At 37.6% G+C, this 12156-nt stretch overlaps 1 protein-coding gene across 2 annotated transcripts in view; it reads right to left on the bottom strand.

Moving 5' to 3' along the window:
* The window catches only part of PAPPA2 (pappalysin 2), a 303262-nt gene that overhangs the window by 113174 nt on the left and 177932 nt on the right, over positions 1 to 12156 (bottom strand). For both annotated transcript variants that reach the window (XM_005540072.5, XM_074020862.1), the window contains 2 exons: positions 2437 to 2572; positions 2002 to 2218 (listed from right to left, as the gene is read on the bottom strand). In XM_005540072.5, the coding sequence (XP_005540129.3) occupies positions 2002 to 2218; positions 2437 to 2572 (353 nt within the window). The remainder of the gene's footprint in view (positions 1 to 2001; positions 2219 to 2436; positions 2573 to 12156) is intronic.

Here is a 12156-nt window from a genome sequence, read left to right as displayed (position 1 = left end):
TATCCACTACAGGAAGCTCAGAGTTTAATGAGAAAGAACAACAAGTAAATAAATAGTTACCACCTAATGTGACAGCTGATTTTGCAGAGTTTGCATCATGCAGTATGTCCTATGGGAACAGTGAGGAAGTTTGCCAAAACTTCACAGAAGGTGAATCTTGATGGTAGAGTATGAGTTAAGTAAAGAAGGATTAGAAGGCAGTCAAGAAAGTAGGAAAGGAACATTATGTGCAAAGCTCACCAAGAACACATGTTTCAGGGACCTGAAAGAAATGCTGTATGGCTTAAGGCCAGACGTAGAGCCAGTAGAGAATATAATTTGAAAATATATGAGAGAGAGAGGCCATAATTCTAATAAATGTTATTTTAATAGTCTACATTCTTGTGTTAATATTTGGAGGCATTTGTTCACTAAGAAAGAAGACTTTAAAGTTGCAGATGAACTAGTTAACCTTATGATATTCAATACCCCTTACTGTTTATCCCTTTCTAACACTTAGAACAATACCTGGCTTATAGTTAATGCTTAGTTAACATAAACTATTATTACTGGCCCCCAGAGATTCATGCCCCTATGCCAACCCCTCCCCTTGGGTAAGGACTGAACTTACTGACTCACTTCTAAGGAATAGAATATGCCAGAAGTAATGGACTGTCACTTCCAATATTATGTTATGAAAAGACTGTGGCTTCTTTCTTGGGCATGTGTTCCTCTCATGTGTTCACCGTCTTTGGCTCTCTTTCTGTCTTGGATCACTGGCTGCCATGTCACAAGGACACTCAGACAGTTGTGGAGAGGCCTGCTTGACAAGGAATTGAGCCACTTCTGTGTGAGCATGCTCACTGCCAACACCTATGAGTGAGCTTGGATGCGGATCTTCTGAGGCCTGATAGTAGACACAGGAGTGAGCTTGGAAGTGAATTCTCCAGCTCTGCTTGAGGTTTGAGGTAACTACAGCCTTGGCCAACAGCCTGACTACAACCTCATAAGAGATCTTAAGCCAGAGATACCCGGCTGAGCTGTATCCAGATTCCTCAACCACAGAAACTGTGAGATAATGTTTATTGTGTTCAGCCATTGACTTTTGGTATAACTTGCTACACAGCAATAGATAACTAACATACTATACTAGTACTCTCTACTGCCCATCCCTGTGAGGTCTGAGTGTCTGGGATACCTTGAATAAGCTTTGTGGCACCAGAATTTCTTTTTGGTGATGGAGTACTTCTCGGAACCCCAGCTTTTGTCACTAGGATCATAATCACCTAGTAACTAGTAAGTGATCTCACCTCCTTCTCTGAGGAATGAACCCTGTCACCTGTAGTCTCACTCAATTGATTAGACCATGTATAGAATGATTCTAGCTGAAATGCAGAACAGATTGTTGTATTTGGGAGGCTCCTTCCCCTAACATTGGGCACACCAACACTGTGAGTACAATCCCTCCAATAGCTGCTGCTGAGATGCCAGTGAACCTCATAGCCACATCTGTCTAGGCGATGACAATCACAGACATCCACAGAAAGACATATGTAGCTAATGCATTTCCTATTTCCACATATAATTCTAAATGATTATATGACACGCCCTAGCAAGTAATTGTTAAACTTGCTATATACACTGTCCAGGTAGAAATAAGTGGAAAAATATACATTGCTTAGGGAACATTGAGTTTTTGGCAGAGAATTTTTGGCAGTTTATATAACACTGTTGATTTGAAGTTGGTGGTTTTATATGTAAAAAAGATGTTAAGACCTTGTAAAGACATTAAATATTTACATAAAAATTGTGGTCAGCGAAGGAAAGAAGAACAAAATATAAAACCCAAGTGTGCCTTCCACAGATTATTCTTTCCTTGCTTCCTATGTCTTTTTAGTAGTTCCTAAATTCATTTTTCAGTTAGTGATTGAGCAAACACTCTATACATAACACTATGTAAATGTGAGCCATTCATTACAGCCACAAGAAAAGGAAACAAAAGAAAGAAAGGGAACTTTGTACCTCTGTCCCTGATGATTCTGCCCCTTGTCCTCTGAGATGCAGTTACTGGGAGCCGAAAGACCAATGTGGGAGAATGTCCTTAGAGCCACAGCTGAGATGCCGACCCGTGGGGATGAGAAATTCAGCAGCACTGAGGTGGTATGGTGGAAAAGGATATTCTGGTGATGGGTCACATTGATAATCAGTGGGTTATGCTGGCATGACAGTCCATAGGTTCCTGAAGATAAATGGAGATGAATCATATTTTCAGCCATTGTTAGTACCATGTTTCCATATCTTATATTCATTTTAGCCTCTTAATAGGTGTATGATGCCAAAACCTAGATGTATGATGTAGGCGAGATCCCAGACAACATAAAAGACAGACATGAAGCTGACTTCTGGGTCTACCGGGTTGTCCTCCAGTGGCCCTAAAGGGATATTTGTCAGACTCACCAAGAGAGTGGTTGCTTCCACGGACATCGGTCAGGTAGAGAGTCACTGTCGGCTGCCGATGCTCTCCAGGAACTAGGCCATCAGTTGTCAAAAAAATAAAAATTGCTCTGGCCACTCCTGGTCTATTGAAACACACCTAAGCATAAGCACATTTACGTATGAGTCATTGTTTCATTGAGCTATCAAGACATGTGCCATACCATTTTTATTCTTCTTGGAGAGCTCACCATTTATAAAGTAAGAGCTTCCTTTTTTTTCCACAAATGGTAAAAATTTGGAGTAGACACAGAAAGGTATTCAAGGTTGTATCAAACATCAAGATCACATGGAAAAATAATTTTTAGATGCTGAACATCTTATCTTTTTCTGAGACTGATACCTCAACTGTTTTTTTTTCACTTGAACCAATTTCTCAAAAGAATCATTTAAAGAAACCATTGCCAGAGACAATAAAATCACTGCATAGCCAGTGCCATAAGTACCTCCTTATTGCCAAAGTGAAAGCAGTAGAGAATCATCAAACTAGCATCTTGCTCTAAACTGTTCCAAGTTCTGAACTGCCATGTCTAGTTATCTTTCCTCATCTTCCTATCTCTCCCCCAAATCTGTATCAGAACCTCTCACATAGCTTGTGAACTCTGACATGGTAGAGATGCTGTTGCAGAGTCTCTTGCTTCTGAAATTAGAATCTGCCCAACCGTTTATCCTTATGCATCTTCTGGGTGCACCAAGCATGTATACCCAGTCCCTGGCCAGGAAAATGAGCCAACAATGGGACACAAGAAAATTCATGTATTAATCAGGTATGTCCCTAGATGGTTAGGGTGATTAACACTAAAACAGGCTTTCAGAGTGAGCTATGGAAGTGTTGTCCTTAGAAATCCTTTGATAGAAAAAGAAAAACATCTTAGAGATGTTGGATGATGAAGAGCAGATTCTTGCTACTGCTGAGAGTCTAGTGTTCATCTTCCACACCGGACTTATTTGATACGGTAATTCTACTTTCATTTTATTTCCCATAGCTGAATATTTCTCTTAATTTCCATTGAGAATAAATCCCAACTGTCCCTGGTGTTATATGGGTGTTGTACGATCAGAATCTGGAACTGAACCTTACAAAGTTCTACCTGCCTTTCTCTAGCTTTTTATCAGGTTCTAAGAGTGATGAAGCTCCAGGAAAATTGTTCCCAGTGTAAAAGCAGGGTACAACATCTAATGACAGGGCCTTCCTCTAAAAGTGGGGAGCAGGAGAGTAAAACATGTTTTTCATTTTAACAAGAATTCTTTCTTGTCCACAGACTGATTTTTCCTGAGCTTTGGCAGTGTGTTTACAGTGTTCCTTTGCACTGCTGGCTTAATTAGGATTATTTTATGATTTTCAGTGGTCAAAGCAGCACAGCTCTCCCTTCTTTCTCTCCTTCTTTGAGGGAAAGACCAGCTACACACTCTCTTTTCACAGTGTCTTTTCCCCCCTTTTTATTTCTCCTCTTTGAAGTAACAAATATTTCTTCATAACTTAAGAAACATCCAGACCCAAGGTTATGCTTGCCATATGAAGTCCTTTGTCCCTGTCTGGATGAGGGCTAGACATGAAACACACCCTAAGGTAACCAAGAGCCCAACTCAATGCCCTCAGCTCCAGCAGCAAATGACATCAAAGCTCCCTGGGAATTCCCACAACCTCTTCCTTTTCATACACCACAAAAGAGACCTGAGTACTGGAAGAAAGTTCTGTGTCATTGTCTGAGCCAGGAACAGAATCCAAACAAGTACCCGGTGACTTCACCCCATTGTCTCAGGCATGAAGAGTAGGGTGGTTTCAACAAGGAGGAAGCCCAGCCTTCCCACCTTCTGTTGGATCCCCAAATAGATCTCACCCACCTGAAACTAGTTAATAAAGGTAGGTCTTATGGTGTGAGTTTCTACATTTTGAAGGTCCTGCCTAAATCTCCAACCTATTTTTCATCTCCTAGCAATATGCCTCCTTGTTCCATGGGTCTTTGAATATAAAATCACTTTGCCTGTTCCTGGTGGCAGTGTCTCTGTGCCATGATTTGTGGGAAGAAGCTATGCCAGGAGTTCCAGGCCATGGCTTAAGTAGGAAAACCCCAGGTGAGGCTTACAAAGGAGACACAGGCAGAGAGGAGTCTTAGGCTACACAAAGCAAACAGAGACAAGTGTTTGATCAAGTTATGGAATGCTGAGTCTTGGGCATTTCCTTTCACAGGGACACAGAAAGGTAGCCAAGTGTTATTCACTCGGACCCCATGTACGTTCACAACAGCAACTAGCACAAGAAAGTGTGAACTCTCATACAGCTACTGGATCTTCAAAAATAGAAACCAGCATGAATCTGCATATACATGTATAATAAATTCAAGCAGAGGCAAAAGGAACCAAGTAAATTCACAGTCCTAGAGAGAGAGTAAGCCAGGCAGAAACCCTGGGTTCAATTCTTGGATTGATCTTTATTTGCTGGTAAATCTGAGCAATATATCTCTCTTCTCTGAGCCTAGGGTTTCTCTTTTCTGCAACTAAGAAATAGAGATGTCAGTGATAGCTTGACTATGAATATTAAATGAAATCAGGTAAAAATACATAGAATGGTGACTATTATTTAGTAAGAATTCAATGTTCAATAACTTGTATTTCAAAAAAGAAAATTAGCCTATTTACAATGTAGGAAAAAGGTGAAAAAAAATTTTTAATTAAACATACATTTGTATGTTTAATATATAGGGAATTGTGATTTTCTGAAATGTATAGCCTAAAATATTTCATATATGCTATTTTCAAGTGATACTTGTAGAAATGTGAATTGGTATTCCAAGATCTAATTCCATGGAAATGATCAGTATTGTAGGCCCTTGGTATAGAATATATCTCTACTTTATAAATTGAGTCTATGAAAAATAAAATTATACCTTAAAAATACATATATAACTTTTCTTACAGGTTTTTCAGAAATTTATTTTAAAATGTATATGTTAAAAATCTATTTTTACTGTACATAGAGACACAGAAACTTCTAGAATTGGCACTATAAATAGAAATCTAAAAGTGTATTCATTATTATATTCATAAATATATTTTTTAAGTTGCTCTTTCCACAACCAAGTAACAAATATGTATATGTGACTTTAATTTAAATAGAAATATATTTACATATAAGATATTTATTTAGAAATATATAAATATATATTTTAACATATATAAAAATATATAAATACATATATATTTACATATACATTTGTGACTTGGCTGTGGAAAGAGCAACCTTAAAAATACATTTAAATGAGTAATACATACATATATAGAATACATTTTATATGGAAATATAAGGAATTGTACAAAAGAAATACATTTTATATATATATAAAGAGAGTCCAGACTATTTTTACTTTATTAGAGACAAATAATGAATTTTATGCTCCTAGACATGAAAGACAAGCAGAAACATCAGGAAGACACTTTGACAGTAGGAAGCTCTGCGGTACGCCTGTGTCACCTTTGCCACTGCAAGTATGACACTCCTCTGATCACTCCAAATGCATGCTTGTGAACAGCTGTCCTCTTCATGACAAAGCTCTCCTGAAAGACCTCTCAGGGGCTACTCAGATCTGAGATGTGCATCACTGATGCCCCATAAGAAAAAAATCAAAGTGCTAGAAAGTCAAAAGAATTATTAGCTATATCCAACATTTTATTATTTGTTTTAACAAAGAGATTAAATTCATAGATTACATGTACAATGGAAAATTAATTTAAGCATGTCTCTTACAAGGAAGAAAAACTTTAGCTAGGTATCAGGTAGGAGACAAGTCCTGTTAGAAAAGCAAGTGATTCTCAGGTCTGAGAACTGGTATCATGATAGAGGGATTGCTAGTAAAATTAGCTCAGTAAATTCATTACAAAATATTTTGAAACAAAGAGAACATGTACAAAGGATAGATAGATTGATTGATTGATAGATGATAGATAAATAGATAGATAGATAGATAGATAGATAGATAGATAGATAGATAGATAGATTCTGAGAGATGGGGAAAGCCAGTCTCACACACTCAGTTGATTTTTCATCCAAAGGCTGCATGTTAACTACACAATCTAACCATTGGTCACCGGTGAGGGGTAAGATCGAAAGAAAGTGTCTCTGATGCAGAACTGCTTGGGCTTAAGAAATCCCCCTTCAATCTGCCTGCTGGGTGCAGACACACTCAATATGCTCCCAAGCCAAGCATTTCAACTTCCAGGTCATCCTTTGTGGTGCTCACTGGATAGCAGATCCTGAAACTACACCACAAACTTGAAAAGAATCTTCTCTGAGGTTTTAAAATGCTTTTGGTTACTGGGTTGTTGTTTTTTTTCTGTGCCTTTTCATTTTCACTCATCTATGGCACTTCCTGATTCCACAGGGAAACGGAAGACCTTAGAACAGGAGAAAGTAGGCAGGTATCACCTTCTGTTTGTATAGCACTTCACAGTTTGTCAAGCCTGATTATAGGCTCTGCTGGTGGGTCCACTGCACTCATTGTGATTTTACTCCTTTTTGATATTTTTGAACAACAGTAGCCTCAAGATATAAAGGATATGTTATACAAGAGGAAACTAGGATTATGAAAGCTTAAGTGACTTTCCCTAGGTAAATGCTAGAGAGGAAGAAACTTGGTTTTTCCCACTTTAAGCTCTATATTCTGTTGACTGAACCAATGTTCTTAGTTTGGGGTAAGCAGGAAACCATAGATTAGAAAACTTACTGTTGTTTGTGCCTTTACCCCCCGCCAGAAATAAAGTCACATAATCTCTTAGTCATAAAAGCTTTACACAATTTTAAGAGTGCTGAGAGACACTTTTAAAAGCCATTCATGGTCCAATTAGAGGTTGAAAGAAATCAGATTAAGAATGTTTGCACTGTTGATTTTTTTTAGGTGAAGAATTATCAAATATTGGCATAATACTTTTTTTATAGGTGAAGAATTATCAAATATTGGCAATTTCTTCTGGTTCAATCTAATACTATTGCTATCTGTGTGGACTTCTGAAATTTTGTCAAGGAAGAGCTTAACAATCAAAGTTTCAAGGGATCGTACCTGAAATCCAAATCTACAAATGTAGATGTAATCTACAAGGGATTGTACCTGAAATCTAACTCTACAAATGTACAATGTAAAATTAATTTAAGCATGTCTCTTACAAGGATGGATGAATGGGGGTATAAGGCAGTGAGCTTCCATGGTTATCTACATGATTGGGGATGTGGGTCAAAATGGGTAGGTGTGGTTGGAGCCTGTTTTTACTTTCTTCTGATGTTTCAGCCCCTGCCTACCTTGGTATGGCCAAAACCCAGCTGATTTCCTGTATTATTCTTTCATAGTATAAGAGAGGCTGCAAACACATCATGAGTTTGTGTGTGTGTGTGTGTGTGTGTGTGTGTTTACAGAAGGGTGAGATCAACCCATAATATTTTGAAATGAAGGGGGAACCACTATAATCCCACCCCAACTAGGGGTAGACATTCAAAAATGTATGATTTGTCAAGTCCATGGAAGGGGGTTAGATCAGAATCAGATGGCTGGCTCAATTCTTTCTGAGAGCATGTCCTCAAACTGTGATTTTAGACATCAAGGCTAAGTCTGCAGAGATTCTGTGTTAGAAGAGCTTATAGAACTTGGAAGGAGTGTCAGAAAGAGACAAAATCAAATTTGTATTGAGTACTGTGATGTGTCATCTGCATCCCCGTTTTTATGACTCTGGCATTTAGCTCATTGGAAAGAATCTTTCCAGAAACTGCCCTCAGAGGGGGGAAAACCTCCCTACACAAGGCCATGCCATTTTCCTGGAGTGGGTGGTGGAGTGGACAGGCAATGTCCAATGACCTTTTGGTTGGGGTGAGTGGTATACAGAGTGGGACAACTCTGAAGGGCCATCCCAGCTCTCTGTGGGATGCTGACACCTGCGGGGGGCTGTTTCAGTTCCCCTCCTTCCTCTGTCCAATGCTGGTTCTTTCACTCCTTCACAGATGCTGCTCTGAGTCAGATTCTCAATAAACTATCTGCTGGCAAATCCTCCTCTCAGAGTCTGAATCCTGGGGAAACCCCATTTAAGACAAAGCCTGAAATTGAGAAAAGGTGTTATGGAACATAGCTGGAGAGGATTATTTTGGGAACAAGAATGCATAAACGAAGAAAGTCATGAGAGCGTTCCCCAGCTGGGTAGGATTCTATTCTGGATAAAAAAGCATTGCTATCCCAATTATTCATAAGTCTGTGAAGTTGCCATGTCTGGGACTGGAAAAAGCTTTCATGTAAAAATCAGTAAAAAGATTAGTAACAATGAAACAGGAAGGAAGGAAATGAGTGCTTTACCCTCAGAATAAACTATTCACCCACTGAGAAATGGAGCTTCTCTGTCAGTGCACTCAGTTAGTTTTTGATGGAAATGAGAATCACATACACACAGTCATCTGCGCTTTTGCAGGATTCCCACAAAATGCAGGGATCCACATAGGTTCATTTTCCAAACAACAGAAGATTTTCTTTTGAAGCACAAGACCATTTTAGAAATTTCAGTCATGGATATAGCAATAATTTAAATGCACCTTAGACAATTTTCTGCCTCTTTAAGCAGAGAATCCTGAAATTCAGCAGTCCCTAACCTTTTTAGCTCAAGGGACCTGTTTTATGGAAGACAATTATTTCCACAGATGGAGATGGAGGGAATGGAGGAGGATGGTTTCAGGATGAAACTGTTCCATCTCGGATCATCAGGCATCAGATTCTCATAAGGAGCCCACAACCCAGATCCCTCACACATGCAGCTCACAATAAGGTGTGCTCTCCTAGGAGCATCTAATACAACTGATCTGACAAGAGGTGGAGCTCAGGGGGGGGCAATATTCTTTCACCCAATTCTCACCTCTTTCCGTGTGGCCACGTTCCCAACAGGCCATGGACAAGTACTGCTCCATGGCCTGAGGGTTGGGAATCCCTGCTGTACTTAACTGAATTTTCACTTGATGAATTGGAGACAATTTCAAACCATTTTGAACATCAATTATCTTACTAAATGCTAAGATAACAGTCCTCTGAAGCAGTGCTCCTCAAACTTTAATATGCATACAAATCACCTGAGGATCTTGTGAAAATGCAGATTATGAGTTCCTAGAGCTGAGATCCTGCATTTCTGACTAGTTTTCTGGCGATGCCAATGTTTCTTCATGCCAACCACATTTTGAGTAACAGGCTTTAAAGTTATTTAATAGATATAATTATCTTTGCCTTTAGCACTTAGTAGTCTAAGATTGTAATACTTTCATTCATCATATTTGCTTATTATCTTCTTTTATAAACTCACCATCAAGCTTAAACTTAAATGCAGATCCAAAAGAAATCATCTAATCCAAACGCATCATTTGAAACAAATTTGAATAGAAAACTGATGCCCTGAGAGGTAATATGATTTTTATAAGGTCACTTAACTGGTTAATGGTAAAAACAAGGCTTATATTACTGGTCTTCTGAGTGTATCTTTTCTCCCAGTTTCTAAATCCCCTACTAATTTGTTGCTCCTTTTCTAGAACAGGCTGAAAATTCAGATAACAAATATTCTTAGAATTCAATGTAAACAGCTCTAACAAAGGGTCTTGTCAACTTTCCTATGAGCACAGTCAAATAATCCAAAGTAGTAATTGGACTTGGTGCCGTCTGTACATGGGCTTTTTCTTATTTTGCTAAATTATGATATCTGGACAGTTTCCTGGATGGTTGAAGTCATCTAGGAATAACTGATTAGCATCTGACTAATTACATTTTTAAAATTATAAACTATTTTGCCAGATTTAGCCAAAACAAACCAAAACACACGATGGGCACTTGAATTTGACCATCTGATAAGCAATGAGGTTTAAATATGCCCGAATATTGCATGGAGATAACTATACTAAAAAAAAATTTCACTGTGTATCTAAAGTTTAAATTTAAATGGTTGCTCTATTTTTTTCTGCAACCCAAAGTTGAAAAGATATAAGAATGTACAATAAACTTGATTGTGGTAATCATTTCACAATGTGTGTGTGTGTGTAAAAGTATCACATTGTGCAGGGCGTGGTGGCTCACGTCTGTAATCTCAGCACTTTAGGAGGCTGAGGTGGGCAGATCATTTGAGGTCAGAAGTTCGAGACCAGTCTGGCCAACATGGTGAAACCCCGTCTCTACTAAAAATACAAACAAACAAAAAAATTAGCTGGGCATGGTGGTGCACACCTGTAATCCCAGCTACTCGGGAGACTGAGAAAAGAGAACCGCTTTTCTCTTTTTTTGAACCCAGGAGATGGGGGTTGCAGTGAGCCAACATTACACCACTGCACTCCAACCTGGGCAACAAAGTGGTACATTTACAGTGTACAATGTGTGTGTGTGTGGGGGTTTTTTGGTCAGTTATAAGAAAATAAAAAATGAAACACATCAATTAAAAAAAATCACAATTAGGAAAACAAAAATGAAGACAGAAAAGGAAGAAGTATAAGGAACACAAATTTAAAAAGGAAAAGAGCAATAGAGAAAAGGATCTTGTGGATGTTTATGTATAAAAACAAAAATAGAGATAAAATTGGTAAAAGTGGTAGACACTTTTTGGCCAGTGAATGATACAGAGCACATATTTTCACCTTGGACTGGCCCTTAATTCCTGAATAAATAAAGACTCACTATTTAAGTGCTTCCTAATAAAATGTAGGGCCAAGAGAAGGAGAAAAAAAAATCTCTAATAAAGACACAGTTGGCATAATAAAAAGTTATTATGCCTTGAAAAATAAGTGCTAGAAACAAACAAACAAAATGCTATTAAAAATCTAAGGTTTTAAAAGGAAATTATAAGAGCATTACAAAATACTTAGGACTGAATGACAATAAAAGCTTTATATGTCAAAATTTATGAGGCACAATTAAAGCAATACTTAGAGGGAAAAATTATGGAACACCAAAAACAAATTAGCCAAACATTGCAACACAAAAACCTAGAAAAAGAACATCAGTGTAAATCCAGACAAACAAAAAGCAAGGAAATAATGAAGATAAGAGTAGAAATCAATGAAATACAAAAGAACGAGAACAAAAAGAGAGATGAACGAAAGTAAAAGTTATACTTTGAAGACACTGATAAGCCAGACTAAACCCCATGCATATGTAATCAAGAAAAAGAAAAAGGGAAAAAGAAGGTTCAAAAATATACACAAGAAAGGATGTAGCGACTACAGCTAAAAGAGTTGAAATATAATAAAAACACATTATGAACAAATATCAGCACTAAATTTGCATATGTGGAAGAAATTAATAAATTTCTGGAAATAACAAAAAATTCAAAATTGGAAACAAATAGAAAAAATAAGACATTAATAAAAATCAAAGAAACTTAAGTGACAGTCATAAGTATTCTCTCAGGTAAGCCCCACACCAGTTGATTTTACAGGTAGGCGCTGCCAAATTTTGAAGAAACAGATCATCCTTATTTTATACAAATGGTTCCAGAAAATAAAAAAAGAAAATTGTACAACCAATTCTATGAGGCTTCTATAATTGGAATATTCAAAAAACAAATATATAAAATAATTCTACATGCAAAAGTCAAAAATAAAAGATTACCCAATAAAATCCAACAATATGTTTAAAATATACAATAAGCATGTAGTTTTGCTTCACAAAGGCAAAAATGATTTGGCAGCTA

This window comes from Macaca fascicularis, chromosome 1 (genome assembly GCF_037993035.2).
Source record: "Macaca fascicularis isolate 582-1 chromosome 1, T2T-MFA8v1.1".
NCBI classification, from domain to species: Eukaryota; Metazoa; Chordata; class Mammalia; order Primates; family Cercopithecidae; genus Macaca; species Macaca fascicularis.
This window is presented reverse-complemented; position numbering and strand designations above follow the sequence as displayed.